Source organism: Xyrauchen texanus, chromosome 14 (assembly GCF_025860055.1).
Source record: "Xyrauchen texanus isolate HMW12.3.18 chromosome 14, RBS_HiC_50CHRs, whole genome shotgun sequence".
Classification (NCBI taxonomy): domain Eukaryota; kingdom Metazoa; phylum Chordata; class Actinopteri; order Cypriniformes; family Catostomidae; genus Xyrauchen; species Xyrauchen texanus.
This window is the reverse complement of record NC_068289.1, coordinates 26,500,056-26,517,887: the sequence shown is the minus strand read 5'-3', so window position 1 is coordinate 26,517,887 and position 17,832 is coordinate 26,500,056. Positions and strand designations below refer to the sequence as shown.

At 37.7% G+C, this 17,832-nt stretch overlaps 1 protein-coding gene and 1 long non-coding RNA gene across 2 annotated transcripts; one reads left to right on the top strand and one right to left on the bottom strand.

The window, feature by feature from the left end:
* Window positions 1-301: 301 nt before the first annotated feature.
* LOC127655346 (E3 ubiquitin-protein ligase TRIM35-like) lies at window positions 302-7,617 on the top strand. The gene is made up of 7 exons (XM_052143111.1): window positions 302-596; window positions 828-1,243; window positions 4,765-4,860; window positions 5,269-5,499; window positions 5,627-5,649; window positions 5,734-5,852; window positions 5,941-7,617. The coding sequence occupies exons 1-7, from the start codon at window positions 383-385 to the stop codon at window positions 6,474-6,476; spliced, it is 1,635 nt and encodes a 544-aa protein (XP_051999071.1). The 5' UTR covers window positions 302-382; the 3' UTR covers window positions 6,477-7,617.
* Window positions 4,243-17,687, bottom strand: LOC127655348 (uncharacterized). Its single transcript, XR_007972031.1, has 4 exons — window positions 17,553-17,687; window positions 6,108-6,223; window positions 5,704-5,840; window positions 4,243-4,569 (listed from the first exon to the last, which is right to left on the bottom strand). It is a non-coding gene; the product is annotated as an uncharacterized LOC127655348 (long non-coding RNA).
* Between the last annotated feature and the right edge of the window lie 145 nt (window positions 17,688-17,832).

Below are 17,832 nucleotides of genomic sequence, written 5' to 3'. Positions count from 1 at the left end.
ATGTGACATCACAAACCTGCATCTCGGCGAAATCGGAGTTGAACATTTCCGAACGAGTTTCCCAGATGGAATTCCGACTTCAATTGGCGTTATATTGCACTTTTCAAAGTAAGAGGTTGGAAAATATGACTTTTTGAGATTAATGGAATGCAGCAATAAATTATCTATTTTGGCCTAGACCCGCACCCTTTACCAGGAAATCTCTGAAATGCTCTACTGATTGACATGTAAAGTTACCGACCACAGTTCGCTTCTGTTTGACGTGTCGTCCGGTGACGTCACTCAAGAGCGCCCGCACCATTCTGGTAGGCATAACAAACAACTTGTGTGGACGTGCTGTCAGTCGGAGAAAGATTAATTAAGTGTAAGCATTTACTTTAAAATGGTTACAACGTGTATCGTGCATTGTTGCCGTAACCGGTCCACGAAAGATGCCAAAGTGGGTTTTTTTAGAATACCAAGAGTGAAGAAGCACGAAGGAGAGGAAACGAGAGCACTCTGTGAACGCAGAAGGGCCACATGGTTAGCCAGAATAAACAGAAAAAACTTCAAGCCCTCGGACGGCAGCAGAGTGTGTTCTGCTCACTTCATCCAGGGTAAACTGGGAAGATCTCTTTCTTTTTATTAAACAATGGAAAATGTTAAATGCTAATTGTTCTTGTTTTTCTTGACATTTGTTCTTTACATTAACCAGTCGGATTATGCTAGCCTTCTATTTTGCTGTCATATCTCTATCCAGCTGGATGAATAGTCTAGCCTCTTATTTATTCATGATACTGTAAATGAAAATATCAACAATCCATTGTTTTTTTTACAATTATTTTTAGGCAGACCAAGTTACCTTCATGATGAAACAAATCCGGATTGGGCCCCATCACTAAAGTTAGGAGTAGAAGAAACCAACATCCCTTCTAAATTGAACAGGTATTTGCGATCCAAACGAAGAAGAGCTGTAAAAAAGATGAGAGAAGATGAAATGCTCGTTGCAGAGACCCTTTTAGATGTAGCCGCAGTGACACTGGCACAAGACAGTGAACAGCCATATAATAACACAGAGAAGTTTGAGTTGGAGGAACGAAGAACTAAATGTGGTTCAACGACTTGTGAGAGCTTAAACAATGCATGCCAGAGACTACTTGATGAACGATGTGCAACAAAGCAGAACACATCATCATATAATGATGTCAACACTGCATCTACATCACTAAAGTCCACAGTCACTGGAGTCATCACTGGAGCTAAGGTGATTATTCATTTTCTGACCTGGACTCGGGTGGCCAGCCTGCCATCTCGTTTCTGACACCTCTTACAAAAACTCAGTTATAGTCCATAATTGTAGGCTGTTTATGGTTGCAAAGCAACATAGCACCTTGGCACAATAACCCTTTAAGCTCTCCACACAGAAAAAATTATTATCAAAATAATAACTACAGTCTTGACTAACACAAAATAGGTATTGTTTTAAAGCTTAAAAGCTGTACTTTACAAGGCATTATGATCAAAACTGAACAAGTGCTTTTGAAAGTAGCAGACAAATCAGAAGTGATCAGGAGCCGGATTCACAAAAATGTTCTTAAGGAAAAAATTAAGAAATATCTTAGGAAAGTTCTTACAAATGTCTTATAATTTATCCTAAGTGCAGTTCTTGAAAAATTCTTAAGAAGTTATCAAATATTTTCTTAAGAATATTTTTTTTTCTTAAGAATAAAAAGACCGGATTTGACATTGTCTGATCAGCCTGCTAATGGATTTGCCTTGTCTAGTGGCCTAAAACAAATTCAAAACTTCAACGCTGGTAAATTGTAATGCTAAATTTATCTATTAACCTTTTTTTTTTTTTTTTTTTTAAAGTAGCAAGCACCTCATGATAATTTTTTAAAATGTAATGTGTGTGAGATGTGTTAGTTTAATGACATTAACCATCAATTGAGAATTTACTTGCTGCTAACCATTTTATAACTTTTAATTTGACATGGAGGAAAATAAACTAAATCTACAAGAGCTGGGTGTTATTGTTGAGGAAATTTATGCAAGGAAAAAATTAAATCCTTGGGAAACTTGATAATAATACTTCGGAAAGTACAAGGCAGGAAAATGGAAAAGGGTTGCGGAGGCTGTCTCTGATCTGCCCAACTCCGATAGGGATGTGGATGGCGGTGAAAAAGAAAGACTTTGCTTTCTAATGTTATAATTATTTTGTTTCTATGAACTCTAAAGATCACAGAGAGAGAGAGCGTTATATGCATTGCATCCGTTTTAATTTGCATGATTGGTCAGCTTCAAAACAGCATTTATTGTTTGAATTTGGTGATAACATGTACATGGATTACAAGCTGAAAAAAAAAAAAAAAAACACAAAATTCAAAAACGTTTTTGGTCTAAAATCACATTTCTACGAAAACAAGACTCAACATGAAAAGCCCAGTACATTAATAAAAAATGTTACCTTTTAGAATTTAAGACAACTGTGAGGTTATCCTAACTCTAAGATTTTATTTACAACAATATTTATAGTTTTTTTGGGAATATAAAATATTCTTAAATGTTTTCTTATGTTAGAAATTAAGAAGAAATTGGTAGTAAAGAAGACATTTCTTAAGAACGTTTCATGAATCCAGCCCCAGAAGTGTTTCTTATTAATAATTTTGCACTTTTATTGTAATCGGTAAAAACATTAAACTGATCAGATAGCTATGTGTCATATGTATTTGGAAAGCTCTCAAAGAGAATAATACAACCAGCCTATTTTATTCACTCACAGACTCAATTATGGCTCAGATACGGTAACACAGAATTTAGCCAAATAAGATCTTGATACTCATGCCTTCATACTTTGGAGAGAGCATACCTTTAGTCATTTGCATCTGTAATTAGTTCTTATTAGGGTTGCTCATATACCAACATTTTGTCGATACTAAATCAATACTATAGTAAAATTTTTATGAAATTACACAGAAAACAACTTGAATAAAAGAACTGCATAAAGTCTCACAGATACATAACAAATATTTTAAATAAATGTTATGATCAAATGGTATTCAAATTGATACATATAGCTTTAATCAAATAAAAATATGATATATATATATATATATATATATATATATATATATATATATATATATAATTTATTTGTACAAATTTTTTTTTTTTTTTGGGGTAAAATAAAATTCTGCAAAACAGAGCTGCACAGTATTAATGAAAACATTCATGAAAAAGGGCTGTTATGGCTAAATCACAACATGCTGAATAAACACTTGCATTTGTGATATTTCTTACAAATAATATAATAACAATAATAAAACAACCAATTCATATTATATAATTGTTGTTATGAGTATTATTGCTACTTTTTGAATATTGAGTTTTTATACAATAGTCTTCAATTTGACTCATCCATTTGAAAAGAGCTTTCATTTAAGCGTGACTTTTATTTTGACAGACCTTTTGAGTTCTTCCGGTTTGTGACTGGTTAGTTATATCAAGCTTCCCATTTATGCTGGGGTAACCCCATTGCCACTCTTGAGCTGAAATCTCCGAGCTGCATCGGAGTTAATTTACATGTTAACAGACATTTGTACTGTAAATACACTGCATACAAAATTAAGCACACGTAGTGCGTGTTGCGTTTGTGTGAGTGTGTGAACATGTGCGATGTGTGTGCATCAGATGACTTGGCAAAGCGGCAACTCTTGTGCATTCTGTAGCGTGCAACGAATGCGACTGTATAATATTTAATTAAATTACATCCTTCTGCTGTTTAAAGATCACACTTGGCCATACCCAGAGGTTTTATTATTTTCAAATTGTCATTGATTTCATGTCAAAATCTCATAATTTTGCTAATAAAAGCATACTGTAATATGGTATGGAAATTAGCAACAAGATTGTATCATACTGTTTTAATTTTTCTGGTATCGCTATACTTAGTACCAGTAAACTGCGTAACCCTAGTTCTTATATACAATTATTATGTTGTATTTGTTTGGAGAGGCTTTTGGACTCTTGGAGACATTTTTGGACACTATGATAAATAATATTTGTAATGCTTTAACTTTTGATTGCTTTGTTGTATCAACACAAAATTGTACTCAGTTAGAGCTACCTACCTATATATATATATATATATATATATATATATATATATATATATATATATATATATATATATATACATATATATATATTTAAAATCAGACACAATTTTTTTTCTTACAGTTATATGCCTTTAATTTTGGGCATGCCACTGAAACAGGAAATCTTTAAAAACACTGGGGGTGGGTAGAGTCGCATTGGGTTAACCTCCTCTTGGTCGCTATAATGTGGTTCTCGCTCTCAGTGTGGTGAGTTGTGGGTGGAGGCCGCGGAGAATACCGTGAGCCTCTACACACGCTATGTCTCCGCGGTAACACACTCAACGCGGTAACACGCTCAACAAGCCATGTGATAAAATGCGTGGATTGACTGTCTCAGACGTGGAGGCAGCTGAGTTTCGTCCTCCGCCACCCGGATTGAGGCAAGCCACTACGCCATCACGAGTATTTGGAGCACATTGGGAATTGGTCATTCCTAAAAAATTGGGGAGAAAATAAAAACTTCAGACCTTGAAGGGTTAATACAGAATTCAATTGATTCATGTTCACTTTCACAGGTGTGTGCATATTGTTTAATTTACCACAGTTTTTGAACATAGCCTGTTCTATCAGATTATAATCTGAACTATTATAAATATATTTTTAATAAATGCATGTTTATTTTTTCCAGGAGAAAATAAAAGCTGAACTAAAACCCTTACATGAGAAATTGAAATTATTTCAGGAGTATCAACAGAGTTTGCATCAAACTGCAGAATATATTAAGGTAAGAATTTAACAATGTAATTTAAGGTTGTAAAGCACCACTATTTATTAAAGCAATAAGACATGCAAGGCTGTTCATTACAGCGATTTTGCCACAGGTAAGGGGTTTTCTTCATCTTTTACCTAAAGCTCTCATTACTTGTGGTAAAATCACTGTAATGCAAAGACTTGAGTAGCTTATTGATTTTAGAAAATGGCAGCAACAGCAATATTTTTAAAGACATGTATATTTAATAAGCAGTCCAATTTATATTGTGCGATTAGTCATTTTACTATGGCTTCCAATGCTGCTCATTCAATCAGAATTCTAGGTTGAAAATTTCCATTTTATAAATCATTTGTGAAATGTTTATTAATATTTAGACTTTAGTTTACTTGTTGCCTTTCTCTGAAATCTCATCCATTCCAGATCCAGGCTAAACACACAGAGAAGCAGATTAATGGAAAGTTTGTGAAACTTTATCAGTTTTTATGTAATGAAGAGGCAGCTAGAATAAATGCACTGAGAGAGGAAGAAAAACTAAAGAGTCAGATGGTAAAGAAGAGGATTGAAAATATGAGCAGAGAGATTTCATCTCTTTTAGCCACAATCAGAACCATGGAGGAGGAGATGATAGCTGAAGATGTTTCATTCATACTGGTATGAATCATTTCTATTTGTTTAAACTTACAGCAGATTCAGTATTCATTATGCCTGAGACAAAAGCAAATATACAAATGTCTTTCAAATTTCAGTTAAACTGAATAATCTGCATTTGTTTTTACAGAACTATGAGGCCACTATGAAAAGGTTTGTGTTGTGTATATTTGTTTCTCTCTCCTGATTATCTGAACCCAAACCCACAGCATCTTTGACTCTTGAATGTTTTTCCAGAGCCCAGTGTAGACTGCTGGATCCAGAGAACTTTTCAGGAGTGCTGATCAATGTGCCAAAACACCTCAGCAATCTGCAGTTTTCTGTGTTACAGAAGATGCAAGAAACTGTTGAACAAAGTACAGAATACAACAATGAATTCAGCTTTTTCATCATAATTATCATTTGTCTCATCATAATGTGAATGTTTGTGTCATCTCTCTTCAGCTCCTGTGACTTTGGATCCCAACACTGCTCATTGTAATCTTATCCTAACTGAAGATCTGACCAGTGTGAGATATAGTGATGAGGAACAGACACTTCCTGATAATCCAGAGAGATTTGATATGTTTGCATGTGTTCTGGGTTCAGAGGGCTTTGACTCAGGGACTCACTGCTGGGACGTTGAGATTGGAGACAGTACAGGATGGTTCCTCGGTGTGATGACAGAATCTGCTCCAAGGAGGAATAAAATATTCTCCAGGAGTGGAATATGGCTTGTGGGGCATTTCTGTGGAGAATATAAGGCACATATACCACCAAAATCACCAACTGTCCTTCCAGTGAAAGATAAACTTCAGAGGATCAGAGTTCAGCTTGTCTGGGACAGTGGAAAACTAACATTCTTTGACCCTCTCAATAACACACCCATACATTCTTTTACACACAGGTTTACTGAGAGAGTCTTGCCATTTTTTGGTGTTGGCTGTAACATTTCTCCATTGGTGATCTTGCCAGTTCATTCCTCTGTAAATGTTAATTAGAGATGAAAAGTCTGTAATGCTTCACAATCATGTGTTAAAGAGTGTTATTCTCATGTGCTTTAACATTTTTAGTAGTTCAGACAACCAAAAGAATGTCAGATTTTGAGAATCTGTAGTTTTGCACATGCTTACTAAAGTGCTCAATTGAAAAGTCTTAATATGTTGAGACTACTAAATTGTACAAATTTATTCAGTTGTGGTTTTCACTCACTTGATACCTTAGGCAATAATTAAACTACCTGCCAATAAAATAGAATAACAAATATGCAAAATTAAATAAAACGTTTTATTTAAATCAAACAAAGACATCATAATTGTGGTCAAATGCTTAAAATGGCAGGGTTGCTAAAAAACAAACTAGAACCCCTGAAGGTTAGCACAACAATTTAGATAGAACACCCTGATTATAACGATAAAGGCTGTATGCACCAGAGGATCAAGGTTTTGCTGGTTACCTTTTGCAGAAAACCACCTGCTGGTAGATTTTGCAACTACGTAATTATGCAGGCAAAAAGAGTATTTCTAAATTCAGACAAATTACACTTCTTTGTAAGCAACACGTAAATTGCATAAGTCTATATATAGGTAAACGTTTCATCAATGCTTGATTTTTTTTTTTTATTCATATTTTTTTTGGAGGGCTCTTTACAAAGCGAAATAAATCGGTGCCGCAATGATGTATGCCATCAAAGTGCGGCGAGACCTGCCGCCCCACAAGAAGCTGCACAAGCTCTGATAATGACATGACTCCTTTTATTGGTATAAAAATAAAACACTGTTTATAACATGTCAAATTCACACGTCTGTTTCTCTGAATTTCAATCGCATCCACTTTGTCTGCAAAAAAGAAAATAAACATCACGCAATCAACAAACTACGGGAAGCACAATGTGTCCAGCATGACCGCTGTCTTTTAAACTCATCCCCCAACTGCAACCTGAAAATCTCTGCAATCAGTAAGGCAAGGCACAGTTGAACTGATTTAAATTTATGGCTCAGACGTTTGGCAAAAAAAAAAACGAATTACTGAAACTCAGTGTACATGAAGCAAAGATGGCTGCATCCAGGTCACGTACTTCTGGAGCTTCATGCACCAGTCAAGCAACTGCCATTGAGATGAACGACAATGTTAAGATAGCTATTACCACAAAAAATGCCTTTCATTTAAAAAAAAAAATAATTTTACATCTGGGCTGCAGTGAGGATCTTACAATGGAAGTGAATGGGAGCCAATCCGTAAACATTAAAATGCTCACTGGTTTAAAAGTATAGCAATTTAAATTATTTTAGTGTGATAAAATCGCTTAACCTATTCTGTGTAAAGTTTTTTTTTTATATATATAAATATAGTTTTTATTTATCAAGTACAAAAACAGACATAAAGTGCATACATGAAAACAATGTCTTTTCTTTTTTATGAACTTAAATGAACAACCCCCCACTTCCCTCTCCCCTCCCTCCCTCCCTCGATTCACTTAAACATAAAAAAATAAAAAAAACTATATATGTACTCATAACTACAATTATAAACACCTATACCTACACAGTTATAATTAAAATACCAATGTATGGTGCTAGACATTAATTGTACAAAGTAAATGTCAATCAATTGCTGATCACTCCTCTGTCACCACAGCAAGTTATCTGTTGTTAACTGTTATGTTGAAATGTCTTGGTGTGAACAGATCGGGTGATCGGGCTATCTGCCGCTGGCGGACCGGATCAGAGGGAATAGTACATATATAACCATACTCTATAAAGAGACTTCCCGAGCGGGCAGCTTATCTAGATAGTTAAGTAATGGTCTCCACTGAGTATAGAACCTGCCAGATGATCCCCTAAGTGAGAATTTGATCTTCTCCAGTTTCAGAAGACCTAAAATGTCGTGCAGCCAGACTTTGATTAATGGTGGTTGAGGAGACATCCACAATAACAAAATTCTCTTGCGAGCAATAAGAGAGGCGAAGGCAATTACGTTATTTTGAATGATTGTGGTACGGAGGCCGTCCGGGGGCTTGCCGAAAATAGCGATATGTGGGGTTGGAGTTAAAGTTATGCCTAATATATCTGAAATTGTTTTAAAGAATAGTCGCCAGAATTCAGACAACTTGGGGCATGCCCAAAACATGTGGGTAAGATTGCATGGAGCCTGTGTGCATCTACTACAATTCTCATCAAATTTGTCTGGATAGAGCTTTGATAGTTTGTCCTTACTATAGTGTAACCTGTGGAAGACTTTAAATTGTATTAGTGACAGTCTCGCGCAGCTGGATGACGAGTTAACAACCCCCATGGCTCCCTCCCAGAAGTTCTCAGAGAGGTTCAATTGGAGGTCTGACTCCCAGTTCATCTTGATCTTATGTAAAATAGATTCACTGGCTGAGGACAATAAATTATAAAAAAAAGGAGATGTGGCCCTTTGACAGGGTTCTATCCTCAAGAGCCTGGTCCATCCCGCTGGCTGTTGGTATCTGTGGGAATGACGTGGTGTGTGTTTTCGCAAAGTCCTGCAACTGGAAGTACCGGAAAAAGTCTGATTTATGTAGATTGAAGGTAGAAATTAATTGGTTGAAGCTCGCAAATATACCATCAATGTACAGGTCTCCCAAACTACGCAGCCCTTTGTTTTCTAAAACTGAGAATCGTTGCAAATAGGAGTTGCTAGAGGGGGGGTGAGCCATCCGAAGTGGCGTCTTATTTGCGTCCAAATTTTTACAGTTCCAACAACAACCGGATTAGAGGTAAAGTTTGACGGGGAGAAGGGCAAGGTGCTACATGTTAAAGCTAGCAGCGACGAGGAGCAAGAGGCTGACTCACTCTGGCACCAACTGGATTGAGGGGAAGTAAACCAAGATATTATCTTATGCACGTTGGCTGCCCAGTAGTAGCCCATTAGATTGGGCAGACCCAGTCCCCCAGCCGATCTATCCCTACAAAGCAGTGTACGACTTGCCCTTGGCCGTTTACCGGCCCAGATGAATGATGAAATAATGTCATTTATAGCTGTGAAAAAGGACTTGGGAAGAAAGATGGGCAGACATTGAAAAATGTACAAGTATCTTGGTAACACATTCATTTTTATAATTTGTATCCTACCGGCCAAGGACAACGGAAGGTAATTCCATCTTTGTAAATCGGACTTGACCGTCGTTGTTAATGAAGTAAGATTTTGCTCTCGCATTGTTCGCAAGGATCGTGTAACTGTAATGCCAAGGTATTTAAATCCTGTGTTGGCTATTTTAAAGGGTATAGTTGATGGCGATATGGCTACAGCTAATTGGTTGATTGGGAAGTATTCGCTTTTAGAGATATTTAGCTTATATCCCGACAGATGACCGAAAGAATTCAAAAAGTCAGGATACGTGGGATGCTTGTCAAAGGGTCACTTACATAGAGAAGCAGATCATCTGCATATAACGAAACTTGATGTCTTATGCCCCATCTTTCAATCCCCCCAAGTCCCTCCTCCGTTTTTAGAGCAGCTGATAATGGTTCAATCGCTAACGCAAATAATAACGGGGATAGCGGGCACCCCTGTCGTGTTCCCCGAAAGAGTGGAAACGGAGTAGAACGTTGGCTGTTTGTGCACACTGAGGCGCAAGGAGAGGAGTAGAGCAAACTGACCCATGAAATTAAGTTAGTACTAAAACCAAACTGTCTCAGGGAAAAGAGGAGATAGGCCCACTCCACCCTGTCGAAGGCCCTCTCGGCGTCAAGAGATATTATTACCTCTGGGACGTTAGAGGAAGATGGAGAGAGGATGACACCGAGAAGCCTTCTCATGTTGGAGTATGAGTGTCTTCCCACTATAAATCCTGTCTGGTCCTCTGAAATGATCTTGGGCATGACAGATTCCAATCGCCGAGCTAAGATTTTTGCGAGTATTTTAACATCTACCGGGAGGAGTGATATTGGTCGATAAGAAGCGCAGCTCAGTGGGTCCTTACCCTTCTTATAAATTAGGGAGATGGAAGCTTTTATAAGAGTGGGCGGCAGGGTGCCTTGATTAAATGAGTGGTCAAACATTTCAAGTAATAGTGGAGCTAACTGATCTGAGAATTTTTTATAGAACTCGACCGGGTATCCGTCAGGGCCTGGGGATTTGCCACTGTTCATTGACTGTATCGTTTCTTTAATTTCTGAGAGAGTGAGAGCAGCGTCTAGTCTCAGATTGTCCTTGGGTGACACTTTAGGTAAGTCCAATTTTTCAAAAAAGTTATTTAGTTGGTTTTCATCTGTGAGGGACTCTGATGCATATAGTTGGGAAAAGAATTATCTAAAAGTGTCATTTATTCTGTCCGGGTTAGAGGTTATTAAGTCTGACTCATCGGTTATCTGAGTAATTTGATTTGAAGCTGCTTTTGCCTTCAGCTGATGCGCCAAAAGGCATCCAGCTTTGTCACCATGTTCGTACACCAACCCCCGAGAGCGAAGGAGAAGCTGTTCAGCCTCAAAATTGAGAAGGAGATCAAGTTCCATTTGGAGTCTTATTCTTTCTTTACATAAATCAGGTGAATTTGCGGACGATAGCGAGTTATCTAAATCTGCAATAGCTTCCTCCAGCTCCTTCCGCCGAGATCTGCGCAATTTATTCGTATGTGACGTAAAAGTGATAATTTTACCCCTTATGTAGGCTTTGAGAGTGTCCCATAATGTGGACGGGGAGGTTTCATCATTCTTATTAGTTTCACAGTAGGAAGGTGATCGATTCAGAAATATGTTTGCAAAAGTTGGCATCTGCCAGCAAGAGAGGGTCTAGCCTCCAATGTCTGAATCTCTTTGGCTTCATACTAAAGTGAAGGTCCAAGACCACCGTGGCATGATCCGACACTGTTATGGGTAAGTACTGGGTGGAGACGATCGCTGGAATAAGCTTATCTATCAAGAAATAGTCTATGCATGAGAATGAACGATGTGCATGGGAGAAAAAAAGAGTATTTTCTTACAGAAGGATGTGAAAAACGCCATGGGTCCACCAATCCATATTGACTCATAAACGTGGAAAAAGCCTGGGACATTTTCAAGGCCGTGGTTGATCTTAGACTAGACCTGTCCAATGTTGCATCGATCACACAGTTCATGTCTCCTCCCATTATCAGAAGGTGAGAATCTAAATTTGGAATAGTAGCAAACAATGAACTCACAAAGTTATGGTCGTCCCAATTAGGAGCATAGACGGACACCAGGATTACCTGCTTTTCATATAACGTACCGGTAACAATTACATAGCGACCGTTTGAATCTGTCATTACTTTATCTGAGGTGAAATGGAAATTTTTCCGGATTAATATAGCCGTGCCCCTTGTTTTTACATTGAATTGTGAGTGAAAAGTTTGGTCAATCCAAGGTCTATTTAATTTTCTATGGTCAGAGTTGCATAAATGCGTCTCCTGAAGAAACATTATGTCCGCATTTAGGTTTTTGATATGTGTCATAACTTTTGTGCGTTTGATTGCAGTGTTTAGCCCACCAGTGTTTAGTGAGCTAATCCTCACAGCCCGTGCGCTAGCGGCACCCCCTTTGGTTACACTAGCCATGGTTCAGCGTCTCGTGGTAAGATTGTCAGGTCAGTCTCAAGGAGTAAGCAGCGAACAGCAAGTGGGATCTTCTGTACAGAAACAGCCCAATGTAAAATGAATACATAGCACAGAACTCAAAATAAACAATGTCAAGTGAATATATCCTTCCCCATCCCTTCTCCCCTGTCCCATTCATCAAAACTAAACCCAAATAGTCATACTTCCCTTTCTGCGTCGTCTTTCCTTTATTTGTCCCAGCTCCTGCAGCTTAAAAAGCTAGATGGGACCCCTAAAGTAATGAACGTGAACCTTAAACACATTTTTCATGACGCTTATATAGTGTGAGTAGATATCAAGATAGTCTGAATACCAAGAGTGATTCAGAAGTAGCAAAGTGATAAATAATTTTTTTTAATTAAAAAGGTAAATGTAGAGCAAAAATTAAATACAGGGTATTAATTACTTAGGATTAAAAATCGAGCGAACTGCAGATTTAGTACCCCTTCCATCATAATAATCGTTTATAATCATATATTTGCTTGACAACCTTCTAACTTAAATATGAAATACAATAATACAAGCTATTATTTTCTTTAACTTCAAATTAGAATTAAGTGAAGTAACACACAACACCAATTTCTGAGCCGCTGAATACCAAAAAGTGATTTAGAAGTAACAAAGTGATAATCAAAAAAAAATAATAAAAATAAAAAGGTAAATGTAAAAATAAGATACAGGGTATTAATCACTTAGGATTAAACATCGAGTGAACTGCAGATTTAGTACCCCTTCCGTCATAATGATCGTTTATAACCCTATATTGGCTTGATAACCTTCTAACTTAAATATGAAATAAAATAATACAAGCTATTATTTTCTTTAATTAACTTCAAATTCGAATTAAGTGAAGTGTAATACACAACACCAGCTTCTGAACCCGCCGAACTAGATACAGGGCTAGTCCAGCATAGCAGTTAAATGGTAAACATCAAACTTAGGCCCCACAGAGTCCAACCAGTCCTTAAATCTCTTTGAGATAGACACAATAACTCACTTAGTATATCGTCCTTGTAAAAATGATGGGCGCTAAGGCTCAGCAGGTTCTCCTCTTAATTTTAAGACTTACCAATGCAAACACAGCTCCTCCTGTAAGGGAGCCAGCTAGGTTAACATGGACCACATTAGCCGTGGGTAAAATAGCAGTTAAGCTAGTCGGGCATCGGGGCCTGTTGATATTTGGCCGCGAAGGTGGTGGCTTCCTCAGGGGATGAGAATCTCTTCTTCGCTCCGCTCTCCAGAGTAATCTGTAAACGGGCCGGGAAGAGAAGTGCTGGCCGAAGAGCGAGGTTGTAAAGATCAGCCATCACTGCTCGATATTTAGCTCGTTCCCCGGCGACTTCTGGTGTGTAGTCCTCAAAGATCTGGATTGGTGTCCCTGTACTGAAGTTTCCCACGTCTCTTACGAGCCTCCCGAATGATCAGCTCCTTGGTCTGATAGCGATGAAGGCGAAGTATAACTGGTCTGGGCCGTGAGCCGGGTTGTGGTTTAGCGGTGAGCGTTCTGTGCGCTCGGTCCAATTCAGGAGGACCCTGAAGGATCTGGTCGCCCAGTACTTCAGCCAAGAGTTCGGCGACAAAGCTCGTGGGCCTGGGTCCCTCGATTGATTCTGGGAGGCCGATTATTCTAATATTATTGCTGCGGCTCTCCAGATCGATAGTCTTCGCTGTTAGCTTAGCGTTGTCATCTGCTAATGCGACACACCTCTCCTCCAGTGCTTGAATTCGTTGGGCTTGCAGCTCAGCGTGGGATTCCAATGAGTCCATTCGCTGACCATGTTCTGTTATCGTTGTCTGCATTTTGTCGAGTCTCAATTCCAGAGCAGCGAATGTTGCTTTGAAGTCGGCTGCAATACTAGCTCTGTGGTCTTCTAGCATACTAGCTATGCCAGCTAGCGCTGTACTGCTGCCCGTAGGAGAGGCGTCTGCTTCAGTCTTTTTAGACGCTTTTGATGCTTTTGACATTTCTCTAAGGTGTTCAAAGTTCTAATGTTAATTCTTGCACTCTCAGTTAGTTGGGGGTTTGAGGAAAAAGTAAGTTTTCAAAGTTACCGCTGCGGGAGCCTGAGACAACGCTGCTTTCACATGCTCACCCAAACCGGAAGTCTCCTCCTATTCTGTGTAAAGTTATGGCTAATTTTATAACTTCGTTGCCTTGACGATGTAGTCAACAGACCCAAAAATTATGATTTAAAAACTTTACCACTCAAATAAGAGTTTTAACAGAATAATGAATGTAAGTGCTTTTATAAAATTATCAGCTTCACATGCCTGCCTTTTAAACCTTCCAAAAACTAGCCCCATTCAATTCCATTGTAAGTAACTCACAGTAACCCAAATCTCGATTTTTGCATTTAAAAAAAGGAGGGATGAGTTGAAATTTTTTTTTGTGGTAATCAACATTATGCCACAAATGCTGTTGATTGAGCTTAACTTGTACTGAACCCAAAATATTCCTTTGAGTAATTAAACTATGTTCCAACTGGAATGTTGCATTATTTGTATCCAGGGGTGTACAGTAATTGAGCAAAAAGTATAATTTTTTGGAATTTGTACTTTACTCGTGTGCAATTTAAATGGTACTTTTACTTAATTACATTTCCAAAGAAAAAAAATAGTACTTTTTACTCCTTACAATTTTATTTACACCTGAAAAGTACTTTCGGATTAAAGCTACCTTTTCACTGCAACTGACAAACCAGAGATCAGTCTTTTCAAGTGTTGCAAAGCAGCTGTGTGGAGTTCTGCCCATCTGCAGAGGTGGAATTTTGGGGCTGATTTGAGCTTCGGATATGTTGAAATATTTGTGTGACTAGACTGTATGTGACGCCTGACTGAATGTGATGAATTCATTAAAAACTATGAGCACGAAGTGAGTGGTTTTTGTCTTAAAACTTTATTCTAAACGTCTGCTACTTCTTACAGATAGGACAGTTATGATGTTTGAATTATCATTCATGTTGCATATTAATAATTAATACGGTTACACACACCAGATATATAAACAAAAGGCTTTTGTAATTAAATGCATATAATTAATTTCTACCGGTACACTTGCCTTTAAATCATAACTGTACATATCTACTCACTTTTTGCTGAATAATTGTTGTAGTTGTTGTTAGGCAACTATTAATTATAAATACAGCTGCAAGCAGCAATGCGGATTCCTCCTCAAAATGGCAAATTATTTAAAACTAATCAGTAGAGGGTTGGGGTAAACCCTCCCAATTGAGGAATCCAAAAATTTTAAAATCCAGTCTTTCTGTCTGAATCCTAAATGAAAAATGTTCTGTGTACAGGAACATCCATCATGCCGGACCTTATGGATCCTTGAGGCTTTTTTGTTCCAAATGAGAAATGAGGCATGTACACCAAGTTTCAGAAGAATTGGATAAAGGGGTGGAAATTACGTCATTTTGAAAATGGGACATTTGTGTATGGACTGTAGTGCCCCCTAAGGGCAATGTGGGCCATTCTTGGTGTGGGGGTTCCTGTTGGCCTGTAGTATCAATGTACACAATTAGAAAATGTTTGCCCCGAAAATGTGACATTTGGGCATGGCCTGTAGCGCCCCCTAAGGGCGAATGTGGGCCATTCTTTGCACAGTACTTCAGAGTGATGTCATCTTGAAGAATGTTAGGTTTGAAAAACCATCAGTCAAAATGACATTTGATTTATTGACACATATATATTGAGGCAATGTGGACATTTACATAAATATGCCCCTTTCAGCCATTTTGTGTTGTATTCATTTTTGCTAAGTAACAAATTGAAAGACAATTTCAAGTCAATTGGCACTACGGTTCAGGAGAAGAAGATTTTTGTAGGTTTTCCAAAATTTTCACTGTACAGGAAAATCCATCATGGCGGAATTTATGGGTCCTTGAGGTTTATTGTTCCCCATGAGAAATGTGGCATGTACACCAAGTTTCAGAATAATTGGACAAATGGGGTGGAAATGTCATCACTTTGAAAATATTGTTTTTGGGTGTGGCCTGTAGCGCCACCTATGGGCGAATGTGGGCCATTCTTGGTGTGGGGGTACCCGTTGGCATGTAGTATCAATGTGCCAATTTAGAAAATTTTGACCAGTGACTTTTGGAGATATTCGGGCTCAAGGAGAATAATAATAATAAAACCATCAATAAAAATAGATTTCCTCCTACCGGAGGAATCTAATAACAACAATAATAATAAAACCGTCAATAACAATAGATTTCCTCCTACCAGAGGAATCTAATAATAAATATAAAACCAGAAATGGTAATGATAATAATAATGGAATCAGAGTAAATATTCATTATGAATTTTACTGAATTCATCCATCTGCTCAACAGCAATGTTTGGTGGTAAATTCAGAAAACAATTCACAAAACCAACAACATTACTCACTGGGGCTGGTGGCCTGACATCATAATTTGTGAGTGTCTTCTCCCATTTAACGATCAATGCATGACTGTGGCAACGTTTTTGCAAAATACAATTATGTGGTTCAATACCAGTCTCAGGGCAGTTCCAGTTCCATAGTGTCATAACAAGCAAATGTATGATGAAAAATACAATTTCTGAAGCAACCATGTCATTTTGTGGTACTTCTATTACACTTTTGGCTCACCTGTCGCACATGCTCCTCAAAACTCGTACCCTGATCCTGTTGTTGAGGTTCTGTGCAACTTGATCACATTTGAACAAGATTGTAAATGTAGTTGATTATTCAATGCAAACGTTAGGATGTCACCTTAAAAGTAATGCGCTATATGTCATAATATAACATTGTGTGAGGAACAGAGCAAAAAGTATGTGTTTATGAACTGATAATCTGCCGTTTTAAAAGTCACTGTTTTAGCACCCCTAGTGTTGATTCCACCAGGAAATTGCCATGCTGCATACAACAGACAACATAAAAATAATTATGCAAAAATGTAGTTATTGTAACATGATTCTATGACCAGCTTATGAATACTACTGGGGGAGAAATAGGACATATGTTGTCGGAGACTTAACAAACCAATTTAAAATTCTCTCTCACGTTATCTTTTTAATACTCAAGTACAATTTAATGTGAATACTTTTTCACTTTCACTCAAGTGTGTTTTAAACGGAAATAATTTTAAAAGACTTTTAACAGAGTAAAATTTTCACTCAGCATCCATACTTTCACTTAAGTATAATTTCTGAGTACATTTTACACCCCTGCTTGTATCTCCCCACTTTTCTGTTAACAAGAATTTCAGTGCTTGATGTTGCTTTGGCTTTGCAAACATTTTTGTTGGTGAAGCAATAATACATTTATTTATAAGCTGGCTATACTTGTAGACAGTTACTTGATATTAACTTTTTGTGAAAAATAAATAAATAAAATTAAATACAGAATATTTAATGATATCAACGTAACTTATCCCTGACCATCGCGTCACGTCATTTACACACTTAGATAAGGCACTATTAAAAAAAGAAATTAATTTGACTTGTAAATGTAATACAATAAACATTACATTACCCGCTTAGAATGTATGCCTATGCGATTGAAAACACTGGAGACCGGAAATTGAAAACAGTCGAATCGTGGAACACTTCCGCGTTCAGGAAAAAAGGTGGAGACTCTGCATGGAACGATCCTGCAGCCTGGCTATCATGAAAATTCTCCCTTCGAAGTGCGAAGACATCATTCATACTGTTCTGGCCAACCGCCCGATTAGACAGGAAGAGATCGTTTGACCGATATGTAAAGAGACCAATCACAGTTCGTTATTTACTTCAGTTCGTTTTGGGGGCGGATT